Source organism: Delphinus delphis, chromosome 11 (genome assembly GCF_949987515.2).
Source record: "Delphinus delphis chromosome 11, mDelDel1.2, whole genome shotgun sequence".
NCBI lineage: Eukaryota > Metazoa > Chordata > Mammalia > Artiodactyla > Delphinidae > Delphinus > Delphinus delphis.
In genome coordinates, this window is record NC_082693.1 from 41,192,073 (window position 1) to 41,217,783 (window position 25,711).

The window sequence follows — 25,711 nt, forward strand, 5'->3', positions numbered from 1 at the left end:
CACAAATTTTTTTATCATCCCAAACAGAAACTTTGCCCATTAAACCATAACTGTCCAATCCTCCTGCCTGAGGCCCCTCATAAACTCTATTCTACTTTCTGCCTCTATGAATTTGCTAATTCTAGATACCTCAGATAAGTGGAATCATATAACATTTGTCCTTTTGTGTCTGGCTTATTTCACTTAGCATAATGTCTTCCAGGTTCATCTATGTTGTAGCATATGTCGGAATTTCAATCCTTTTAAGACTGGAGAGTATCCTGTTACATGGATATATGCCACATTTTGTTTACCTGTTTGTCAGTTGATGGGTTGTTTCCACTTTTGCAGTATTTTGAATAGTGCTTTTATGAACATCCATGTATACATTTTTGCGTGAACCTGTTTTTAGTTCTCCTGGATATATAGCTAGGAGTGGAATTGCTGGGTCATGTGGTAACTCATTGTTTAACTTTTGAGGAACTGCCAACTGTTTTCCAAAGTGGATTAACAATTTTATATTCCTGCCAGTAATATATGAGAGTTCCAGTTTCTTTATATTCTTGGCAGCATTTGTTATTTTCCATGTTCTTTTTTTAAATTATTACCATCCTAGTGGATGTAAAGAGGTATCTCATTGTGGTTTTATTTGCATTTCCCTAATGACTAATAATGTTGAATATCTTTTCATGTGCTTATTGGCTGTTTGTATATCTGCTTTGTAGAAATGTCTATTTAAATCCTTACCCATTTTTAAGTTGGATTATTTGTCTTTTTACTGTCGAGTCGTAGGTGTTTTTTTTTTTTTTTAATCTATTCTGGCTGCTAAACCCTTATTAGATACACGATTTGCAAATATTTTCACCCATCCTTTGGGTTGTCTTTTCACTTTCTTAATAGTGTCATTTGCTGCACAAAAGTTTTGAATTTTGATGAAGTCTCGTTTATCTATTTTTTTCATTGGTTGCTTGTGCTTCAGGTGTCACACCTGTGACACCATTGCCTAATCCAAAGGTATAAAGATCTACACCTATGTTTTCTTCAATGAGTTTTATAGTTTTAGCCTTTACATTTAGGTCTTTGATCCATTTTGAGTTAATTTTCATATCGGGTGTGAGATAGAGGTTCAGATTCATTCTTTTGCATGTGGTTATCAAGTTGTCCCAGCACCATTTATCGAAGACTGCTCTTTCCCCTTTAAATCGTCTTGGAACCCTTGTCGAAAATCAATTGACTATAGACGTATGGGTTTATTTCTGGACTCTCAATTCTATCCTATTGCTGTGTTTGGCTATCCTTATGTTAGTACCACAGTTTTGATTATTATAGCTTTGTGGTAAGCTTTGAAATGGAGAAGTGCGAGTCTTCAACTTTGTCCTTATTTTTTCAAGATTGTTTTGGCTATTTTGGTTCCCTTAAATTTCTGTACAGATTTTAGGATCAGCTTGTTAGTTTGTGCCCAAAAAGGCAGTTGAAATTTTGATAGAGATTGCATTGAACCATAACAATATTAAGTCTTGCAATCCATGAGTGCAAGATGTCCTTCCATTTATTTATGTTTTTTTCAATTTCTTTTAATGATGTTTTATAGTTTTCAGTGTATAAGTCTTATACTTCTTTTGTTAAATTTATTCCTAGGTGTTTTATTCTTTTGGATGCTCTTGTAAATGGAGTTGTTTTCTTTCTCTTTTTTCTTTTTATAGTTTTTAAAACATTTATTTATTTAATTTATTTTTGACTGCATTGGGTCTTTGTTGCTGTGCACGTGGGCTTTCTCTAGTTGCGGCGAGTGGGGGCTACTTTTCGTTGCGGTGCGCGGGCTTCTTATTGCGGTAGCTTGTCCTGTTGCGGAGCACGGGCTCTAGGCACACAGGCTTCAGTAGTTGTGGCGTGCGGGATCAGTAGTGGTTCGCAGGCTCAGTAGTTATGGCTCGCGGGCTCTAGAGTCCAGGCTCAGTAGTTGTGGCACACGGGCTTAGTTGCTCCTCGGCATGTGGGATCTTCCTGGACCAGGGCTCGAACCCGTGTCCCCTGCATTGGCAGGTGGATTCTTAACCACTGAGCCACCAGGGGAGCCCCATAGCGTTGTGTTCTTTTTTTTTTTTTTTTTGTGGTACACGGGCCTCTCCCTGTTGTGGCCTCTCCTGTTGCAGAGCACAGGCTCCGGACGCGCAGGCTCTGCGGCCATGGGTCACGGGCCCAGCCGCTCTATAGCATTGTTTTCTTAATTTCATTTTCAGATTGTTTATTGCTAGTATATGGAAATACAACTGATTTTTATATGTTGGTCTTGTGTCTTGGAACCTTGCTGAACTCGTTTATGAGCTCTGATAGTTTTGTGTGTATCTATTCCTTAGGGTTTTCCATATACGAGATCATTTCATCTGCAAATAGAAATAGTATTTTTTGCTTAATTGGCTTGTCTAGAACGTCCCGTACAGTGTTGAATGGAAGTGGTGAGAGTGGAATCCTTGTTCCTCATTTTAGGGAGAAAGCTTTTAGTCTTTTAACATTAAAAACGATGTTAGCTGTGGATTTTTCATAGATGCCCTTTATCAGGTTAAGGAAGTTCCCTTCTATTTCTAGTTTGTTGAATGTTTTTATTACAAAAGAGTATTGGATTTTGTCAAACGTTTTTTCTGCATCTATTGAGATGATCATGCAGCAATTATGCTTTATTTTATTAATATTTTGTATTACATTGATTGCTTTTCATATGTTAAATCATCTTTGCATTTCTGGGTTAAATTTCACTTGGTCGTGGTGTATAATCCTTATTTTATATGCTACCAGATACTGTTGGCTGGTACTTTGTTGAGGCTTTTTGTATCTATATTCATAAGGGATATTAGTCTATAGTTTTCTTTTCTTGTAATGTCTTTGTATGGTTTTGTATCAAGGCAGTACTGACCTTACAGAATGAGTTGGGAAGTGTGCCCTTTTCTTCTATTCTTTGGAAGAATTTGTGAAGGATCGGTGTTAATTCTTTAAACATTTGGTAGCATTCATCAGAGAAGCCATCTGGTCCTGGGCTTTTCTTTGTGAGCGTTCATTTTTTTAATGCAAGGTGCAGAAGAGTATTTATGGTAGAATCCCATTTGAGAGAGAGAGAGAAGGAGAGTCTTTTTAAGGCTATATTTATTAATACAGAAAAGTTTTGAAAAGATATACAAGCAGCAAAGGTTATCGTTGGGTCATGAGATGGAACTTGTCTTCTCTTCCCTTTTTTTTTTTTTTTTTTTTTGTGGTACACGGGCCTCTCACTGTTGTGGCGTCTCCCGTTGCGGAGCACAGGCTCCGGATGCGCAGGCTCAGCGGCCATGGCTCACAGGCCCAGCCGCTCCGCGGCATGTGGGATCCTCCCGGACTGGGGCACGAACCCGCGTCCCCTGCATTGGCAGGCGAACTCTCAACCACTGCGCCACCAGGGAAGCCCGTCCTCTCTTCCTTTTTTAATGATTATGAACGTGTTTTGCTTTAAATTAAAAAACAGAACAAACCCAAAAACCTACTTAAAATGGCTAGCATTTGACCATTTGCTTTTTTCACCTGCACGGTGAGATGCTAGGGCTGTGTACCTGCCACTGACCTTGTGTCCTTAGGAACTCAGTCTGGTAGGCCCCTACATCTCTCTCCAGCTTCACAGTCTGCTGCTCCCCCTCTCTATTTTATCCTCCATCAACACTGAATTACTTATCAATTCCCTGAAAACACCCACAGTTCTGTGCTACTGTGCCTTTGTAATCCTATGTTGGTCCCTTTCCTTGCCAACCCTTCCTCCTTTATCTGCCCAGTTAATCTCTCTTAATCTCCGCTTGTCCTTTAAAACCCCTTCCAAATGTTTAGTTACCTGCCTTTGTGAACACCTCGCAACCCACTCTCTTCCCTTGCATTTCCCACCCAATGGGGGAAAAATCTCTCTCTCCTGCTGCCTCATACATTACGCATATTTTTGTTACTGAACTTGGTATTTACCCTGCATCATAATTACTAGTTCACATATATGTCTTCCCTAAAAGTACAATTTTATTCAATCTTGTATCCAAGGAGCTTAGCACAATGCTCGGCACAAAACATGCTCAAAAAGATTTTAATTGAATTGAGGTCATGCGACAGGAAAAGGCATTCTGGGTAGGATGAGCAATGAGAGCCAAGACCAAAGTTTAAATGACTATAACCTGTACTGGTTTGGCAAGACAGGAGGATTCATGCCAGGAATGATTTTGGCAAGGCTGATAATGGAGGCTCTTAAAAGCCAGACAGAGTAGACTTGGTAGGTAAATACTGGCGGAATGAAGAACCCTCCTCACCTCCTTTGAGTTTTTGCTCAAATCTCTCTTCTCGGTAGGCTTACCCTGACCACCTGAGAGGGATAGACTCGGAGTTTGGGGTTGATAGATGCAAACTATTACATTTAGGATGGATAAACAATAGGGTCCTATTGTGTAGCACAGGGAACTATATCCAATCTCGTGGGATAAACCATAATGGAAAAGACTATTTAAAAAAAAGAATGTGTATATGTGTATAACTGAGTCACTTTGCTGTACAGCAGAGATGGGCACAACATTGTAAATCAACTATACTTCAAAAAAAAAAAACACCAAACCTGTCATCTCTCCATTCACCCCATCCCCTGACCCCTGCACTCTAGAGCCTCCTTTCCCTGATCTTCTTCCTTTTTCCATAGCACTTATCACATTTGGTGTAATTTACTTACTCATTATGTTTTTTATTTATTATCTGTCTCCCCCCTTAGAGTATAAGCTCCTCACACTAGGGTGGCCTTGTTTACTGATACTTCCCAAGCACCTAGAACGTTGCCTGGCATATAGTAGGCACTGAGTAAATATTTGTTGAGTGAATGAATCCTAAATTAATAAACTTAGGGCTTCCCTGGTGGCGCAGTGGTTGAGAGTCCGCCTGCCGATTCAGGGGACACGGGTTCGTGCCCTGGTCCGGCAAGATCCCACGTGCCGCGGAGCGGCTGGGCCCGTGAGCCATGGCCACTGAGCCTGTGCGTCCAGAGCCTGTGCTCCGCAACGGGAGAGGCCACAGCAGTGAGAGGCGCGCGTACCGCAAAAAAACAAAAAAAAAGGGAAACAAAAATAAACTTAAGTATCTTGTCCAGAGCTGGCATAAAATAGTTTACGTATAATTCAAATGTCTTGTTTCTGAAAGGAAAGTTTATTCTGTAAAACTGCTGAGATAGTGTCATCTATTTGTAATGTAATCTGGGGCAGGGAGGGGGGAGGGAGGTGAGGGAAAGAGGTTTCTCTTGCCTTAATATTGCCTGAAGGTTTCTTGCCCTAGACACCAAACTGGGAAGTAAAACTTACAAGTACATTTGAGTTTATTTCTTGCCTAGAAAAATGTTGTTTCATGTGATGATTAATTCCCATGCTTTAATAATTTCTCTCTCTCTTTTTCCACAGACCTTTGTAGTATTAAACAGAGGGAAAACTCTCTTCAGATTTAGTGCCACGCCTGCCTTGTACATTTTAAGTCCTTTTAACCTGATACGAAGAATAGCTATTAAAATTTTGATACATTCATATCCTTTTCTGCAAATGTGGAGTGTGTGCAGGAGTTGCATGGTCGCTGGTGTGTGTTTCTGAATGTGGACAACTTGATTGTATATTAAGTATTTTACCAATAGTGTAGGTGACTATCCCACCAGTTAGAAGTTTTAAGAGTGACTTCTGCTGAATCCTGAGTTGAGCTGCAGCAAATTCTTTTTTCTTAGGATGATGTCATGGGAGTCTGGAATTTTGTGGGTATCATTAAGAGCAACAAATGAAGATGGTAACCTTTTACTGAAGTCTTACTTTTTAAAGCACTCAGACTTCAAGATTGTTCAGCTTCTTATATATTAAAGTCCATATTAGAATTTTTGAAAGGCTACTTCTTGAGTTACAAATAATTGAATGAGTGTTTTAGAGATCTGCCTTGAATATTTTTGATTTCTTGAACAGTGAGCTTAGAAAGTATCTAGGATAGTTTTTCAGATTAAATGGCCTCCTTGGTACAGAGGTTTAGATCTAGATTGCAAGATTGCTATGAATCTGTTTTGGTGTTTTTGCTCCCCTTAAACAGAAAATGCCCATTTATTCATGTAGCTTGACTTTTATGTCTTATTAATATAGGAGAGTATATGACAGATGACAAATTATGTGATGGGGTTAGCAACTTTGCATAGTGACTTTAAACTTTCATGGTTGGCCTTCAATTTGACAGTACTTAGTCCCATGCTTCAGGGTTTTTGTACCCTCCAAGTAGGATGAGGAAACCAGCAGTTGCTACTTTGTAAATAGGTTTGCTGAGCTTTTGCACGTTTTATTAACAGTAAGAACTTCGCAACCTGGTCTGGAATCTTTGGTTTACAAGCAACATAGATCTGAAACCTAAAGGCTTATAAGTAAATAAATAACTCACAATGGACTTCTTCCCTTTTTGCTGGATCAGAAGATGGTGTTTTTTCTCGTCTAGCCAGAACATGTTGTTATTCCCTGAAGAAAAATACAGCTGTAGTGAAGAAAAAAATCCAGCTGTAAGAAGTAGTTTTTCTTTTTAAAACTCCACTAATAGAATGAAGATAGTGAATGCCATTAGCAAGAGAGAGTGAATTAGCAACAAATGAGATATGGCTTCTGTGCTTATTAAAGTGACAGTTTGAGTTCGAGTAACTCACATTGACCTGAAGCCGTTTAATTTTTCTCAGTAGACAAGAACAGGAAGGGCTGAGAGAGATCCTGGATGGAATTAAAATGGCCACAGAATGATTTGCTACCCATAAACATTCCCAGGCACTTTCAGAATGATCAGATGAATTTGCCTCGTTACCTAATTCTTAGGAGGACGGTGGTGCAGATGTCCTTAAAATCCTTACCCAATGTACCATAACTGGTTTCCCAGATGGGACAAATTCAGCGTACATTGACTGTTGCCTTGCCCCACAAGAACAATCAGACCTTTGGAAGACTATTAAAAAAAAGAAAAATCATTAATGACATGCCCATTTCCAAATAACGGGTAATGCAAGATAATTAACAATAAATGACTACTGAATAATATAGATTAGATTTAATTTATTTTCTCACCTGATGACTTTGGCATCTGGTGGACTGCAAGATTTCTGGTTATTGGGCAGAGAGGTATTTAGAGGCATCAGTGGTAAGAGGGAGAAATGTTTATCCAAAAGGAGTAGAGCAGTGACAGTGCTTTTGAAAGAAAGAGAGTGGCCATGCTGCTGTGTCCACTCACATTCTCTGGCCAGGTGTGGGTCCACATGGTGGCACTCTCTGTTCATGGTGATGACCACAGTTTTCATTATCACCTCGCCTTTTCCTCCTCTCTGTGCTTTGTCTCCTTTCAGGTTACTGATTTAATTCCTGTGATACCCAATGCGATGTGTGTTTGCTTCCTGAGGATAAAAACTGGCCAGATTTTGTATATTCTCCCTTGACTTTTTTCTACAGTGTTTAGCATGATCATTATGTGCACTATTTTGACCAACTGTGTATTCATGACTTTTAGTAACCCTCCTGAATGGTCGAAGAATGTGGAGTAAGTAGCTCATTTATTTATTTTTCTGCCAGCTTGTTTTAAGTATTTTTAGTCACTGAATCTTGCACTGCACAGCTTATCCACCAAGGAAGAAAATTATTGCCCACTTTTCATGTCACAAAGATGTGTGAGGATACGTGTGGAATTTAAGAACTATCCTTAGAAGTCAACTCTAGAAAGAGAAAGTATGCCCTGGAAGTTACTACTCATCACCTCTGCCCTCTCCTGTGTCAGCCAGTGCTTTGACTTGCTGCCCCATCACCATCTTGTACCTCAGTTCCTGATGATACTGCCTTCTTCTCCAACATTAGCTTTCCCTTTCTTTTTGACTTGTCTCAAGTTAAAATTAGCTGTGGGGCCTCCTCGCCTGGTTCAAAATGATCATGTGCTAGATGGCAATACAGAGTTTTTTCTTTGCAATACCCGTCAGGGCCCAGTGCAACATTCCAGAGTTCTTGCTTTGTGCATTTCAGTAATTTTCATTTGAAGCATCCCTTTCTCTTCCTCACTTCCTTTCTGCTGCATTGGCTGTGTTCTTTCTGTTTTGTCTCTGTTAGTTGAAGCCATCCGTCGGCAAGTGTTATCTTAAAAGATTCATTTAAAGTTTCTGTCTGTTCAGAAATTACCTCAAGATATCCGTTTCTTTGACAGGTACACGTTCACAGGGATTTATACATTTGAATCACTAGTGAAAATCATTGCAAGAGGTTTCTGCATAGATGGCTTTACCTTTTTACGGGATCCGTGGAACTGGTTAGATTTCAGTGTCATCATGATGGCGTAAGTTCTCTGCTTACTTTATTGGTGTTCTGGGTGATTATGTGTGTGTGGTTGTACTCTTGGGTGTGTTTGTATGACAGTTTGTAAGTGTGAGTTGGTGGGCTTAGTTGTATGAGGAATTAATGGATAACCGTGTAAGGTGGTGGTATGGACTTATGCCTATGATTCTTGCTTATGAGGGCCTCTTGTGGTTCAGGAAATGACAGCATGTATATATGGGAGGTGGTGAGCAGAGGCTTGACAGCTGGGAGAGAAAGTAGGAAGTGATTTCCCATTGACACTCCTCATATTTTATTTTCCCCTACAGCATTGACCCGGGGTCGCACAATTATCACTAGGCGGCCTCGGTGAAGACCTCAGATTTTTTAGGTGTAAACCTTAGGCTGGAACTCAGTGTCCTGGGTATGTTATATCACATGTAATTTCATGAGGCTATCCAGATGTTGCGGAATTCAGAGCATATTTTAGAGTCAAAACATGAGCCAAGTGTATCCAATCTGGTCACTTCGTAAAGAATTACCGACCAGAGCTTCAAACTGTTATTACTAGGGAGCAGTGTAACCCCACATTGGTATGCTAGGGTAATCTGTGTTGTTTTAACAACGAAAATGTATCTCTTTGGGAAGTTTAGCTGGTGATAGAAGAGTTATAGCAGACTTTATTTTTATTTTCAGGTTGGGAAAGTACTTTGCGGTTTGGTAGGGGCTAAGTGTGTTGTCTAGATTGTGTGTGTGTTCATGTGTATGCACACAGACGTGTAAGAAATGGAGTGCATCTGTGTATGTATGGGTCTGAACGTCAGATAGAAAAATGTATTTCAACTGTAAAGTGTGAATGAATGATATGCATTGAATATTTGAAACTGGAACTTTGACTTTCTGTTATATTAAGACAATTTCTAGCTTTCCAGCATTATGAATACACATTGGTGTTCATTTAAAATTTAAGTGTCCTTGCTAGGCACAGAGCTGGTGAGCACTTAACACAATATGGGCACTTAACACAGTGCCACAGTGCCACATTGGCACTTAAATGAGCACTTAACACAATATTGGCTCTGATCCCATGATCTAGCCCTGTTTTTGTATGTCACGGGCTAAAACTTCATCTGTAGGCATGACTGCAAAGATATGCATACAACTCTTAGATAAGTCATTTATGCAGAGATTTAGGCATTTTTGCCGTTGTCAACTAGGGAGTTACTTTGATGTAGGTTTGTTTTTATGAGACTCCTGTTGCAGAAATTTGTCTCCTTTTCCTAAGAAATTGTTCATAAAACTTGGAGACATAAGCCTTTGAATACCTCCTGGCCTTCCTTTTTACTAAAAAAGAAGTGAATGGACTAAGTAGTCATTCTGATTGGGATCTGCACATCACAATGCTGAGGAAGAAAGGAAGCCCTAGGAACCTTCTGGTGGTATCACTTCCTTCAGATACACTTTTGAATTCTCCTTGCCCAATTGAAAAAAAAATGTGTTCCTTAAATGTTTATATTTTGAAACTTTTCTTTTTCAAGGAAATAAATGAAACCATAGCTTGTATATAAGACCCTTTCTTACCCCCGTTCTCAAACCCTCGCCCAGTGGTACCATTACAAGTTAACTTTGGTTTGATTCTGCAGGTATATAACAGAGTTTGTAAACCTAGGCAATGTTTCAGCTCTACGCACTTTCAGGGTACTGAGGGCTTTGAAAACTATTTCGGTAATCCCAGGTAAGATGGCCCGGGGTTGGTGTTAGGTGTTGGGTTAGGGCCCTGACGTGACGTATTGTACTTTTTGTTTTGTTGTGGTTTTGTTTCTTTCCTTCGGTGTTTGTGTTTGTGTCCGTGTTTGTCATTTGTGTCTGTGCGTGACCTCCCTTACTACAGATATGTGACAGAGTTTGTGGACCTGGGCAATGTCTCAGCGCTGAGAACATTCAGGGTTCTGCGAGCTTTGAAAACTATCTCTGTAATTCCAGGTGAGAAAATTTAAACACAAGACTGACTTTGCCTCATCTCCTCTCTCTCCTCCATTCATTTTGTCCACCACATTCTAAAGCGGCATCAGCACAGCTGATATGGCCTTGCATTCCGCATGTTTGTCCTGGGAGACGTTCTCTGGAATGGCTCTTTGGTCCTTAGCAGTATCTCTGACAGTGCTTGCTAGGCATGCGGCCCCCATTCCATCCATGCTTTGAAAAAGCACGTGCTTAAGAATCACTTGGATCTTACAATATCTGAAAGAATCGTCACGGAGCTAGCTGTCTCTTTGAATATCAATCACTTGCTTCCTAGCCTCATGGAATTACAGTAATTTTAACATTCACCATCATTCCATTGCTTATGATTTCTAGGCTTCCTGTCGCATGGTTTGCTGATGGGATGTTATTCGAAGAATTGTACTTTTATTGTTACTGTGTTAATGGAATTATTTAATCACAGAAGAGACCTTACCCAGTTAACTAGTCCAGTGTTCCAGACAAATTTAAGAGCCTGAACTTTAATAATCACTGTCTATCACATTCTGTTGCTGTCTGTTTCACTAGAATAAGAACCAGTAGACATCTACTACGTATGTATTCAGAGACCATTCTCAAACATAAATCCCAGTGAAAGCTTATGCAGGTGCTGTTAAAAAAAAAAAAGTCAAAGGTAAGATAAGATACGTCTAAACATGCGGGCAAACAAAAAAGTACAGAAACTTCATAAGGAAAAAAAAAGGAATCCGCGGGTGGTTGAGAGGTAGTTGATTGACAGTCTCTCTAAAATTTTTGCCTTTTTTTTCCTTGGTTCTGGTTGAGCTAGCTCAGTGGTTCTTAACCTTTTGAAGGTTTTGAATCCTTTTGAGAATCAGATGAAAGGTCACAGGCACCACCCCACAACACCAAAGCCCACCTGTGACCCCCAGGTTGAGATCCACTAATTTAATTCAAATCCTTTCTACCAGGTAATCACTATTTTTCTAAAGACCAGTCTTGAAGTCTGGAAGGAAAGATATTTTAGTTAGTCTGCTAACTAAAATATTGTTGGCAGAAATGTGGCAGAAGTCAAGACTATGTTGTTGCTGGTTCGACTTTGGTTATGTTCAGGAGTTTTCAGGGAAGACTCCCGAGAGGCCAGGCTTTCCACTGCAGTTTTGTAGAAACAGGGACATGAAGAACAGAGGCATCCTATTCCTGGCATCACGTGGCTCTTCTCCTTGTGGCTGAACCAAAAATAATTCCTCTTTTCCCCTTTTCAACACGTTATCTAGATATCAGATGCAGAGAGAGGGAAGCACGGAGGTAGAATCCGAGAGAGGGAAGACTTAGAATGTAGCTTACTGAGAACCTCAGGAAGGTAAACCTCAAGTTTCTCCATTTACAGATTTGGGCTATGAAGCGGGCCAGTAAATTATGGCCCTATTAAAAATGAATTCCAGGGCTTCCCTGGTGGCGCAGTGGTTGAGAGTCTGCCTGCCGATGCAGGGGACACGGGTTCATGCCCCGGTCCGGGAAGATCCCACATGCCACGCAGCGGCTAGGCCTGTGAGCCATGGCCGCTGAGCCTGCGTGTCCAGAGCTTGTGCTCCGCAACGGGAGAGGCCACAACAGTGAGAGGCCCGCGTACCACACACACACACACACAAATTCCGGGCTTCCCTAGTGGCGCAGTGGTTGAGAGTCTGCCTGCCGATGCAGGGGACGCGGGTGCGAGCCCCGGTCCGGGAAGATCCCACATGCCGCGGAGCGGCTAGGCCCGTGAGCCACAAGCACTGAGCCTGTGCTCTAGACCCCGCAAGCCACAACTACTGAGCCCATGTGCCACAACTACTGAAGCCTGCACGCCTAGAGCCCGTGCTCCGCAATAAGAGAAGCCACCGCAATGAGAAGCCCGTGCACCGCAACAAAGAGGAGCCCCGGTTCGCCGCAACTAGAGAAAGCCCGCGTGCAGCAACAAAGACCCAGTGCAGCCAAAAATAAATAAATTTATTAAATGAAAAAGAAAACGAATTCCTTGGGACTTCCCTGGTGGTCCAGTGGCTAAGACTCGGTGCTCCCAGTGCAGGGGGCCTGGGTTTGATCCCTGGTCAGGGAACTAGATCCCACATGCCACAACTAAGAATTTGCATGCCACAACTAAAAGATCCCATGTGCTGCAACTAAGACCCAGTGCAGCCAAATAAATAAATATTTTTTTTAAAATGAATTCCTTTATTTTTAGCAATGGTAGCTTACTGCTTATCAACCAGAGGCTGGGTGTCAGTTGGAGTATATTCTCCTTGGCAAAAAACTATAACCCTGACTTATCAAGGTTTAGTTCCTAGCCATTTCAAATCCGTTTGACAGAAAATTCAGCTCATTCTTTAGGCAGCTTCATGAAGCTTGTTGATGGCAGCCTAAGCCTTAGGCAGGCCTTGTCTTATTTTTTTTTTTTGAGACATCTGTACCACCAAATCTTTACTTTCATTTTTCCTTTGGTCTCTTTCCTCCTCTGGCCTCTTTTAAATATGATCCCATGTTTTCTGCTCACTTCCCCCAGCGTACTCCGCAAGGCATCTGTCTCTTTATGTTCTTGTGATCTCAAAACTTCTCTTCCAGAATTAAATTGGAAAGCTGCGTTCTGCTCACTAACTAGGGCAGCAGATGCTGTCTCTGCTGCAGCTCTTAGCCTCTGTCTCTGTCTCTGCTGTATGGTTAACTTCTGACCACAGCATTTCTGCAAGATAACTCTTGACTGATGTCACGTAATTTATCCTTATTACTTTCGTTTTATAGATATATATTCATGTCTAGTTTTATATTCTGTATTACAAATATATATTTATAAGCACAGTGCCTGGCCCATAGTAGTCCTCCATAAATGATTTTAGCAGTAGCAATTATAAAGAAGAAACCTAAACCCAAAGAAAGGGTTTGTATGAAGATTTAGACACCAGCTTCACAGTTTGAAATAGATTCCTGGATTCCTATTTCTAGAAGCACCCCGCAACTGAGATGGCTTTGGGAGGCTTTGGAAAATAACTTTAAGGGGTAATAAAGCCAATAATAGATCACTATCAGTGAATGGTATAATTGATACTGGAATTAAAGTGTGACTTTTAATCCCAAGTCCTTTTGCTCCCCATTCTACGTGTAGAGGGCTATTGCCTTGTTCCTACCTGCCTGTTACCCAGGTCTCCTTCCCAGGTGGTAACACCAGTGTATGAGGCAGTAGACCTGGGCCCTCTCTTGACTGGAAATCTAAGTCATTTTGACTCCACAGTTACAGAGTTAGGCCATAGTTCCCTCTGAGTAAAGCCATTGCTTTGGGTACCAAGTTTTCTCATAGGCCACTTCAGTGGAATTGTTGCTTTCTTTTGCCTTTTCCTGCTCCTGGTTTGATGATCGGCTTTTGGTTTTTTTTAACATCTTTGTTGGAGTATAATTGCTTTACAATGGTGTGTTAGTTTCTGCCTTATAACAAAGTGTATCAGTTATACATATACATATGTTCCCATATCTCTTCCCTCTTGCGTCTCCCTCCCTCCCACCCTCCCTATCCCACCCCTCTAGGTGGTCACAAAGCACCGAGCTGATCTCCCTGTGCTATGCGGCCGAAGCTGCCAAAAACAGGAGTGAGAGCAGCCACAGAACTGATGTGGGACCTGCAAGTTCTCACAGAGCTCTTTATGAGAGTTTTCCCTTTCCTAGAGCACTCACCCTGCTCACCTGGCTGATGCCGTCCTCCCTCTTAGCATCTTTGGTATTGATAGATACTCTGAATGTGTCAGGGCAGTCAGGACTCCCTGAAGATTGGAGAGTACAGTGCACCAGTTAGCTCCAGCCTTTTATACAAGAGATACTTTGATTTAGAGCCTTCTTGTGGCTTAGAAAAGACTGAACTCACATCCTGACCCTTTTTATTTGCCAACTCAAGACCTGGATACCTATCATTCATGGTTTCCCTTCTGCTTCGGAGAACTCAACTTGAAGAACAGTGCCATGCAAACTGTGCTAAAAGGGTCAGTTATAGGAAAAGACCCTTTGAATATTTTCTTTGGTCTGGAACTTGCTGGATTCAACTTGACATTGAAGTATTCTGTGGAGAATGTCGTATACCTTAAAACTTTGTTTTCACTTTGTGTTTATCTGGGTACAAAAATGAACTTCTAAGTGACTTTGTCAGAATTTTCATCTCCTGCATGCTTTGGCCATGAGCCACGGGACTAACATGCCCCCAAGATAGGGTGGACATCTCAAAGAAGGTGTCTCAGGGTTTTCTTAGAGTGTAGCACTTAACGGTGTAAATAAAACTGGTTGGGAGGGCCTCGCTGCCAGTCCCTTTTCATTTCCATCATCATTTAAATGGCTCCCCAAAGCACTACTTCTGTTGGTCATTTTGCTCTCTTTCGAGCTGCAATTTCTTGATTATTTTTCTCTTGGATTTGTTATTTCTCTGCTTTCATTTTTGTTACCGTCTCTCTCTCTTTACCTGTGGTATCAGATAAGAAGCAGGGAAAATGAGAGGCCCTTCTCCGTCCCCCCCCAGTATCCACGAAGAAGGTGTTTTCTTTAAATGTGCCCGTTATGAATGTGGCAATCTCTGCTGCGCTGTGAAGGGGGATAGAAAGTGTGTTAAGACTCTATTCAGAGTCATTGTTTCTTTTAAAATATTCTAGTGATTAATCCAGTTGCTTTTGTGTTTCTCCTTTTTCCACACTGTTTCTCAGGAAAGACAGCTGAAGTTTACCACAGTGGTCCTGATGGGAGCAACACTGAGAACTCCCAGCGCCCCCTCCCAGCCCCACCTCTGAGAGCTCGTTTAGTTGTGGTCAGGCTTACTCAAGACGAATGTAGTCTTGAGTAAATAAATCAAGGGGCCCCCAGGTCTCTCCCACATTACTCTTGATCTGAAGAACCTGCAAGAACTGTCACTGTGAGGACTGAATCTGCAGCAGGGAAGGTGACCTGGCATGACTGTACCCCAGGACTTGTCTGGACCGAGCCAGACCGTGGGACCGGGGAGTTGTTCTTCCCCCTGTTGCGAGAGCTGCTTGTTACTGCTGTTGAGGCCTGTTCTGATGTTCATTTTGTATCAGGGGTGGCTCGTGTTGCTTCAAACCAGTTACATTTCTCAACCTGAACCACGAACTAGGAAAGATAAATGGGCTTTATTTATAATCTGGCACCAGCATGGTGGACGATCTTGATCCCAGCATGCATGGCTGGTTTCTCTGGACTTAGCACATAAGCAGGCTTTGTTCATTTGTTTAAGGGATTGCTGGGCCTTGGGAAAGGTGACAGGAGGTTCAGAGGCGCCTTTGGACATAGAGCGGAGTGAAATTCTGTGACAGCGGCTTCACCTGCTTCTCAAAATTTCTTAAGTGTCCGACTTCCTGTCTGGTAGCTGACCTTTCTGTACATCGGGTCCAGCTGTCTTTCCTTGTTCTGTAGTAAGTCTATTAACTACTTCTGCTCAGACACGTCCCAGTGCTGGTGGACGTTCGCCTCTTCTTCTCGCTGTCCAGTTTGCCGCCGCCTGGCTTCTGTGTCACACTCTGTTGTAGGAGTCACATGAAGGAGCTCACTGCTCTGTTTCGGATTATTAGTTTTCTTGCGTATTCTGGTATGTGGTGTTATGAACTGGTTGAGGAAGTAGGACAGTTTATGCTCACAACCAGAACAGTGGATTCTCCATTCTTGCATGCCTCGGGTCAGAAATTCTACCAGCGACTTCTTACTTTTTTTGACCCGTGTTGCTTGTTGCTGGGAGAGCACTTTTGCTTGGCTGTGTTTACTAGTATGTGGCAGCCACTGCTGGCAAGACTATGAAGGTTGAGCTTAAGAAAAGCATTGATGGGACTTCCTTGGTGGTGCAGTGGTTGAGGGTCCGCCTGCCGATGCACGGGACGCGGGTTCGTGCCCCGGTACGGGAGGATCCCACATGCCGCGGAGCGGCTGGGCCCGTGAGCCATGGCCGCTGAGCCTGCGCATCCGGAGCCTGTGCTCCGCAACGGGAGAGGCCACAACAGTGAGAGGCCCGCGTACCGCAAAAGAAAAAGAAAAGCATTGATGGCGTCATTTCCATAAATTGGCGTCAGTGTCTGCAGATATGGTCATTTGCAATTATCAACACTGACGGAAGGAAGAAGAGTCTTGGCTGAGGCCTGGGTATAATCCAGTAACCATTTAATATTGCTGAGTAATTGTGTGCCTAGCTTCACTTACAGATACTAAGTTACGTCACCTTTCTTCTTCCTGTGCCTTCCTCTAATTTTCTCCTAACAATCTGGATGAGAATCTTAGAGAGTAAACTTTTTGGTTGGCCATAGTGTTATTTAGTGATCATTTTTGCTTAATTAAGTTTTGTTCCTTTGAGACCCTGTGAAGTATAAGCGGCTGAATACCATTTCCAACTTAAATCTCTACTTTAACCTTCTTGAAAGCTGAAAGAACTCCACAGAGGAGTTGATCTAAGCCTCAGACTTCAAAGGAAAACACTTGAAAATTTTTTTTTGGCTTTCTGGACTCATGTGTACAGATTTCTTCAGCAGTGGCATCTGGTTTATGGAGAAGAGATGTTGAACCAGCCGATTGTGAGTGTTCACGTCAATCCCCAGAAAAGTGAGGAGTTCCATGTAGGGTTGGTGTATTATTTGAGCATCTCTGGTTGCAAGTAAAAAGATACAGGAGTACTTCAAGGAAACTAAGGGCTGGAATGCTTTGGGGCTTCTGGAAGCCAGTGAAAGCAGAATGCAGAGCCAGAAGGCCCCAGACACCAGGGAGTACCTTGTCTTCATCTTTCTCTTCTCCATGCTCCTATTTCCTTTTTCTGTCCCTTAGAATGCTGTCTTGACTTCACAGACATATCCTAATATAATGATAGAATATGACTACCATTTAGCTTCCAGATTTATACATTATCATTCCCACCACATGAAAAGGCTACTGGACTGTCTCTTGTCCCATTCTATATTCCTGGAGGACAGGATCTAGATTTAGGTCAGGTGTGCATCCTGACATCTAACTACTAAGAGAAGGTTACTTCCTACAAACAAGGCTGCTGGGAGCCCACCCTTATGGAACAGAAGATAGTTTGAGCTCATAGCCTGGAATTTCCTGTTGTATGGGCTTGGAACTGTCCAAAGAGTTCCCAGCCCAGGAAAATCAGATTAGACTTATGCTAAAATTGTATGTTTTTAAAAATTAATTAATGTCACAAATACATTGGTTTGACTATTTTAAAGTTTTATCCTCTTGTTACTAATACAAATGACAGCTTACAGCTCATTTCTCAATTCATTAAAATAGAAGTAGAAAGGGCCTTGAACTATCATCCAGTATTCAGACAGGTGATTGTCTGAACCATTCAGGAGAGATGGCTATATAAAGCTCTTCATAAAGAAGTTCAGGAAAATAAACTTTACAGCCATTCTTCAGTGACCTATTCAACTACTCTTTTTTTTTTAATTTATTTTTTGTTGACATATAGTTGAATTACAATGTTGTGCTAATTACTGCTGTACAGAAAAGTGACTCAGTTATACATAATACATACATTCTTTTTCATATTCTTTTCCATTATGGTTTATCAACTACTCTTTTTTAAAAATCACTCTTTGACTTTGAAAGCAGAACTTTCAAAGTTCACTCTTGACTTTGAAGCAGAATTTTAGGAGCCTAGAATTGACTTATCGGCCCAACATACACCTGCCTCAACCCAGCCAAATACAGTGAAGGACTTTTCTATTCCTTAGCAACTTATTGAAATGAGTTCCAGAACACTGGAACAATTTTTACTTCTTTATAGCTGCCTTTTATTCTATACCACCAATACCTTCTTACCTAGCTGTGAGATTATGATACAATTTTCCAGGACTTAGGAATAAAAGATTGAGACTTCAGCTACTTAATCACGAACAAGTAAATATCTCTGCCCTATTTTTAAAGACTTTTAGAGGGACCTCCCTGGCGGTCCAGTGGTTAAGACTCTGCGCTTCCACTGCAGGGGCCACGGGTTTGATACCTGGTCGGGGAACTAAGATCCCACGTGCCACAAGGCACAGGTAAAAAGATTTAAAAAAGAAAAAAAAAACGAAACACTTCTAGAGACGATTCTTCAGCTTCTCCTCCACTGCCCACTGCCGGTGCTCCTGTGTTTATCCATGTTCTGTGTATGAGAAAATGAGACCGGGAGGTGACCTTAAGTTTGTTCTGAAACACAGTGGGTCATAAATAGTGGCTGAGCCAGGATCAGAATTCCCGCTTTCTGATTCCTGCCTTGTGCTCTTTCTGAACAGCCCTGTGAGGAGACAAGGAATCAGGCCAGAAATGCCTTATCCCTGGAGCCCAGGCAAGCTCTTCCTGATCCCTTTGGTGGCCACAGTGTCCATGGAAGGCCCGCTCTGTGAGCAAACATAAGCCTTTGCACACTGCCACGTCTCTACAGTCTAACTCTTGGCTCTTTTTTCTTTAATTTCCCTTACATCCCTTTCAGGATATCTGTATGAAAGAAAGCTTCTTACTCATTTACTCTTTCAATAAAGAACTTAAAAACATATTAAGTGTCTGCTTTGTGCCAGGGCTTGTGCTAGGCACGGCATCCATTACCACCATTGGACTCAACTTTGAAAATTCTAGGTAGTCACTTGCAAAATACAGCAAAAGAAGAGGCACGTCCACACCACCCATTAGATCACCATCGTACGAGGTTAGCCATGCAGTGTCATTATCCCATTATCCTGTCTCTTTGAGGAGGGCAACATAGGTATAATAGTGATAGCTAACAGGTAGTAAGTACCGGGCACTGTACTTGGTATTTAACATTCATTATCTTATTTAAACCTCACAGCAACCCAGCGAGGTTGATATTTTAAATACCTTTTACAAATGAGTAAACTAAGGTTCAGACAAAAATGGTTAACATTTGATTCATTTACTGTGTGCCAGGTGCTGTGTTAAGTGTTTGTATGAACCATGCTTAATCCTCGCAACAGCCCTATGATATTCTACTATAATCACCCCCATTTTAAAGATGAAAACACTGAGATCCAAGGAGGTTAGGTTTATTGCTCAGGCCACGTAAGTAAGTTGTATAACTTGATTAAGATTAGTAATTATCTACCCAGACTCAGGATTAGAATTGGGATTAGGGTTAGGATCAGAGCCAGGGTTAGGATTTCTGTAGAATTTCAGTGTGATAGTCTTGTCTAAAGAAGTAGATTAGGGGGCTTCCCTGGTGGCGCAGTGGTTGGGAGTCCGCCTGCCAATGCAGGGGACGCAGGTTCGTGCCCCGGTCCGGGAAGATCCCACATGCCGCGGAGTGGCTGGGCCCGTGAGCCATGGCCGCTGAGCCTGCGCGTCCGGAGACTGTGCTCCGCAGCGGGAGAGGCCACAGCGGTGAGAGGCCTGCGTACCGCAAAAACAAAACAAAACAGAAAAGAAGTAGATTAGGGATAAGATCCCTCTTGAGGCCTGTGTGTCAAGGCTGTGTGTCTACCTGCTGTCCGTCCTGGTGTTCTGGCACCCCGGGAGTGCTCAGTGCTTTCTTGGCCATGTCTTATGGTTTATGGTTAGCTGATGTGTGAGCATGCCCAGGAGAACCACATGTAGACTCAGTCTTGATCCAAACATCACGAGCCCACAACCATACTTTTCTTTGCCTCCTATCACCGATCTCTCCCTGTGCAGTTAAGAAATCTGCCTGCAGATTCAAATTTGAACCGGTGGCTTGCATTTAAACCGCCAATTCAAGTGGGTTATATGTTTTTTAAACTTCTTAAAGTTTTAAATCTAGGACAGCAAAAAGGTATATGTGATGCAGAGAAGGTATATTTTTTAGTGGAAATACAAACCACAAATACTAGATTGATACTGATTAACCTTTTCAATACATTGGCATTTCCAGAGCTCTTGGGAAAATATTATTGTACCTTCTCACCTATTATTGGCTTTTAAACTTACCTGTAGTTCTCTTTCCAAACTGGAAGCCTCCTCAATTCCTGATTTTCTATTTGTTTATTCAGCTAATATTTACTGAGTACCTTGTGGGCTAAGCCATGCAGATACACCTGTGAACAAGGCAGACATAATTAACTATAACCATGATAAATGCTACAGAGGAAGTAAAAGGTGCTATTAAAATAGTAATAGTAGGGGAGGGAGAAGAGTCGTAAAGTCAGGGAAGGCTTTCTGGGGGAATTGCTCTTTAAGCGAGAGTAGAGGATGAATAGGAAACAGGCAGGAGGGACAAGAGAAGGGAAGGAAGCATTCCAGGCAGAGGGAACAGCATGTGTGGCAACACTGAGGCAAGTAAGACCTTGACTCATCTGAGTTGCTGAGAAGCAGTCAGAGACAGGGAAGTGCTTCCAGGAAGGAAAGAGCCACATGCTGGAGAAGGGACTTTCTTTTTCAAAAAAATATTGACTTAAAAATTGATGCCCCTGGAAGAATTGACAATACCGCCGCCCCACTGTTATTCCCGTGGTGTAAATGGTGAAGTGGCCGTGCTTCGTGGGCGGCCCTGTGGGGCAGACTAAGAGCCGTGGCGGAGCGGGGAGGCTGGGGGAGGTGGGGAGGGCTGTGGGATGACTCTGACTCTGGGGGTTCTCTCCCCTCAGGCCTGAAGACCATCGTGGGCGCCCTGATTCAGTCCGTGAAGAAGCTGTCGGATGTGATGATCCTGACAGTGTTCTGCCTGAGTGTCTTTGCCTTGATCGGACTGCAGCTCTTCATGGGAAACCTGCGAAACAAGTGTGTGGTGTGGCCCATAAACTTCAACGAGAGCTATCTTGAAAATGGCACCAAGGGCTTTGACTGGGACGAGTACATCAACAATAAAAGTAGGTGGCCCCGTCTCTGCGAGTGGGCAAGAAAAAGCCTTCCAGAAAGGAAGGCCAGGACTGCTGGAACGAGCCTTGGGAACTTACTCCTTTCCCGTGAGGTCGGATGATGTTCAGAAGCTCTCAGATATCAGCCCCCTCTCCCTCTCTCTCTTTTCTCTCCCTTTAAAAGCAAAAATGAAACTTTAGATCTTTTTCACATGTACCCCTAAACTTTTGCTTTGAAAATCAGGCTTAGAAACTTGATAAAAATCCTCTTTTCCCTGAGATATGTAAACCTTTAGTTTATAGAGTATATACCTAGTAAGGTTTCTGAATACTACTTAGACCTTAGGAATCAATCTGGTCTTAGGGAGTCGAGTAATCTCTAAGTAATCATTTGATCCCATTACAGTTAAGGAGTTTTAACAGGTTCATTTCAGGAACCAAGGCACTTGGGTCTTACCCTTAGGAATATTTGGTATAGTAGTACTTCTGTAAAACAATGGGGGAAAGTTAGCGGTCTCACTGTTAGTCACTCCTGAGGAATAAAGGCAGTTGGTATCTACAAGAAAGTGTTGCAAAGGGGATTTCAGGGACACGAAAGGCAAGCGTGCCTTCTGAGTTAAAGTGGGGCATGGTAACTAGCGATCAGTTTATCTTTGGTAGAGAGAAGTTATAGGATAGAAGAGTAGAGTGGTGTAAAAACCCTTTGATTCAAGTGCTAGAACGTGGCATACAGATCTGAAGTACGAGTAGAAGTCAGGTGTCCGTGAAAAGAACACTGCACTAAAGGCTACACAGCAGCACTTTTCATTGTTAAATATATATAGGAAAATAGTTAATGGGAAAGAATTCTTATCAGGTTTCACTGCTGTCAGGAAAGATTTATATGAGCTAAAATCAGTAACTGTTTATTCTCTCATTCACTGAAATCTGCCTTATTCATTTCCTGCCTCTTCAAACTTTTCTAGCAAATTTTTACACAGTTCCTGGCATGCTGGAACCTTTGCTCTGTGGGAACAGTTCTGATGCTGGGTAAGTAGCTCACCTAATTTTATTCTCCTCCCTTAAAATAATTTGTCAGACAAAAATGGACAATATGTTCTCTTTCTTTGTGCTCATATAGTGGATCCTTAGTGGGCCCGACGTATTGGGTGACTCAGATTTTCTTTCTGTCTTATATTGGTCCGTCCAAAGTTGACATTTCACTAGTAGGTGAAGGTGTCCATAGTCTCAAGCCAAAATTAAAGATGTAAAAGGCTAAAGACAGAATCTATAACATCAGATGTCTTGCCTGTCTCTTGAAGACTCTCCTCATTCTATCCTAACACAGTTAATAAAATATCGAATAAGGACACCGTCTTCATGATAGGTTAGCACCCAACGTTGACCCAGAATATGCCGGGCCTGACAACATGGGGGAGGGGAAAGAGTTGCAATGTAATATCTTTTCCCCTTTTTATACTGTGGCAAAATACACGTAACATAAAATTTGGTCTCTTAACCATTTCTACATGTACAGTTCGGTGGTATTAAGTATGCTGATGTTGTTATGCGGCCGTCTCCACCGTGCATCTCCAGAACTCGTCATCTTCCTTCAGTGAAACTCTGTACCCAGTAACTCCCCATTCTCCCCTCCACTCAGCCCCTGGTGACCACCATTCTACTTTCTGTCTCTATGATTTTGACCAGTCTAAGTACCTTACTTAAGTAGAATCATACAGTAATTGTCTTTCTGCAATTGGCTTATTTCACTTAGCATAATGTCCTCAGGGTTCATCCATGTTGTAGCATGTGTCAGAATTTCCTTCCTTTTTAAGGCTGAATAATATTCCATTGTATGTATATATCACGTTTTGTTTATCCATTCATCTGTCAGTAGACACTTGGGTTGTTTCCACATTTCAGCTCTTGTGAATAACGCTGCTATGAACATGAGTGTACAGCAACAAAGTTTAGTCCTGATTCTGCTACTTCTAGACTTTTGGCAAGCCATTTAACTTATGTGAGCCTCAGTTTCTTCATCTAAAAACGGATTTAATCATGTTCTCACTTTCTCAAAGGGTTATGTAAGGATCCAATTACATAACATATGTGAAAGTGCTTTGTAAACAGAGGACCATATAAATGTAGGGTGTAGTGTCATTATTTAGAGTATATTGGTAAATACAGGAGTTGGTGTTTTAAGATGACATGACGACTAGAAGTTCATTTAATTTCTGTATTGAAGTAGATACTAGAAATTACACTGAAATAAATATCAGGCGAGTCTTAAAGCAGAAGAAGTGTTATAATCAAGGTCACTGAAATCCCCAGTATGACATGGTTGTCACAATGGGTGTTAAGAGAATCGAGATGATTAAGAAGAACTTCTAGCCGTTGGTCATTTCGGATAGCAGCTAAGTTAAATTGGGTTGAATTGCACATTGATATGAATCTAGGACAGTGATTCTCAAATTTTGGCATGCATAAGAATCATCTGACACGCCCCTTAAAAATACAGATTCCTGGATCCCATATCCAGAGCTTTTATTCCTAGGTCTTGGGTAGGTCATAGGAATCAACATTTTTCAGGTGATTCTGATCCTTGACTGTCCCCATGACATCATTTTTTGAAAAATTGACCTTGCTACTTTGTTTCTTTCCTCTTTTTCTTTTTTTTAATTCCTGTTTGTTGGCCTGTAATAAATAACCATCTATATATTTATTATCTCCAAGGTCATAGAGATGCCTTACAGCTGATGACTGGGTAGGATTACATTGAAAAGCCGTTTGTTTCCCTTTCTTTCCTCAGGCAATGCCCAGAGGGATACCAGTGTATGAAAGCAGGAAGGAACCCCAACTATGGTTACACAAGCTTTGACACTTTTAGCTGGGCCTTCTTGGCATTGTTTCGCCTTATGACCCAGGACTACTGGGAGAACTTGTATCAATTAGTAAGTAATACCTCTTTTTCGAGTGCTACCTCTTTTTCTTTGGTGATAGAATTTGCATGAGGCTATGTGGGGTTGGGGACATTCTGTGTGAGAGACCTTTGGTGAAGACGTTACATAGGATCTTAGGATGGTATTTCTCAGAGTCAGCTGGTTTACAAAAGTAAGTGAATTCTCCCAGCTCTTGGCCTGGTCCTTTAATGCTCATCATGGGTAGCTGTAGAGGTTCACAGACTTGAGAGCCTCTCGCCTGGCCTGGGAATCTGCATTCTCTGCCTGCTTCCTATCATTTCACCAGAGCATCTTCAGTATTTCGCCTTTTGGATTTTTGGGCTTAGGGCATCTTTTTAAGAACTATTAAACACATTGTACAAGGCACTATGCTAGACATTATAAAGATGAGATCTTATCCACAGGGATCTTGGATAAGATCTTGTCCATGTTTTGAAATTTGTAACACATTTGTGTTTGTTCCAGAATGTTGTGACAGATTTTTTTTTAAAAGGTCACGACTATTCTGTTGGGCCGCTTTGGTGACTCTGGGCAAGTCGTTTAATTTTGCCGGTTGTGGTGGAGAAGTTAGTCTAGGTGACTGCTAAGGGTCTTCCAGTTTAGAGATTCTCTGATGATCCATTGTTTTCCATTTGACTCTAGCATTTGGTAATGCAAATTAGTTTGAGGATAAGAAATGTGTTCTCCTCAGGCATGAAGGAAGCTCTTTAAGGGAAGTTTCTTATTCGTATCTCCTAGAACTCTTCCTTTCTGTTGTACAACCTAGTATTCCCTCAGGATTGAATCTTTCCCATGAAATATTTGTGACTTATGCTAAGTTTCAATTTGTGGTTGAGAAGAACAAAAATGCAAACTAAGTAATAGTGGGTCCTGTGTACATAACCTAAAACACAATTGTTCTTTGATGTCTTTGTGCTTGCTCAAGGAATACTCAGTATTCCTTGAGTATTCCCCAAGGAGTACTCTTGGGATCCTCCTTCCTGTTTTCTTTTCCCTCCACTATCCTTTATGTCATACCCCTCTTTAAAAACTCATCCTACGGGGCTTCCCTGGTGGTGCAGTGGTTGAGAGTCCGCCTGCCGATGCAGGGGACACGGGTTCGTGCCCCGGTCTGGGAAGATCCCACATGCTGTGGAGCGGCTGGGCCCGTGAGCCATGGCTGCTGAGCCTGCGTGTCCGGAGCTTGTGCTCCGCAACGGGAGAGGCCACAACAGTGAGAGGCCCGCGTACCACGCACACACACAAAAAACTCATCCTATTGCAACAGGCTAAGGAAGGATGTCCCTCAAGATAGGGACTTCCTATGACTTGGACCTAATCCCAGAGATGGAATTTGTCTGTTAATGCTCTTTGAGGACCAGTAGATAAATGAGCTGAGGTCTTGTATTCATTTCTTCAGACTTGTTTTAGAATGAGCTGACAAAGTCAAATGTAATTCTTAGCCCAGAGCGATTTTTTCCTTAAAAAAAAAATTAAGCATTTTTCTACAAAAGGAGTATATTAAGAGTATTTGGAAGTGGAAGAGGACTTTTTTGTCATAATGAATAGGACGTACTACCAACATTTACTGTGAGTTGAGGGTAGGGGAGGCCGTTTGGCCATTGGGGATGCTAAGTGTTCTGCAGTGTGAAGAAGTACCACACAGTGAAGTAACTGTCCTGTTCAAAATGCAGTA

The 25,711-nt window shown here is 41.9% G+C and overlaps 1 protein-coding gene across 5 annotated transcripts in view; it reads left to right on the plus strand.

Moving 5' to 3' along the window:
- SCN8A (sodium voltage-gated channel alpha subunit 8) overlaps positions 1–25,711 on the plus strand; it is a 118,122-nt gene that overhangs the window by 20,050 nt on the left and 72,361 nt on the right. For 3 of the 5 annotated variants that reach the window (XM_060024794.1, XM_060024791.1, XM_060024796.1), the window contains exons 2-8: positions 5,415–5,533; positions 7,456–7,545; positions 8,197–8,325; positions 10,195–10,286; positions 20,888–21,109; positions 22,063–22,126; positions 23,886–24,027. In XM_060024794.1, coding sequence (XP_059880777.1) covers positions 5,415–5,533; positions 7,456–7,545; positions 8,197–8,325; positions 10,195–10,286; positions 20,888–21,109; positions 22,063–22,126; positions 23,886–24,027 — 858 coding nt within the window. Of the gene's footprint in view, positions 1–5,414; positions 5,534–7,455; positions 7,546–8,196; positions 8,326–9,946; positions 10,039–10,194; positions 10,287–20,887; positions 21,110–22,062; positions 22,127–23,885; positions 24,028–25,711 lie in introns of all 5 variants that reach the window. The other 2 variants (XM_060024793.1, XM_060024795.1) reach the window with 1 other exon arrangement.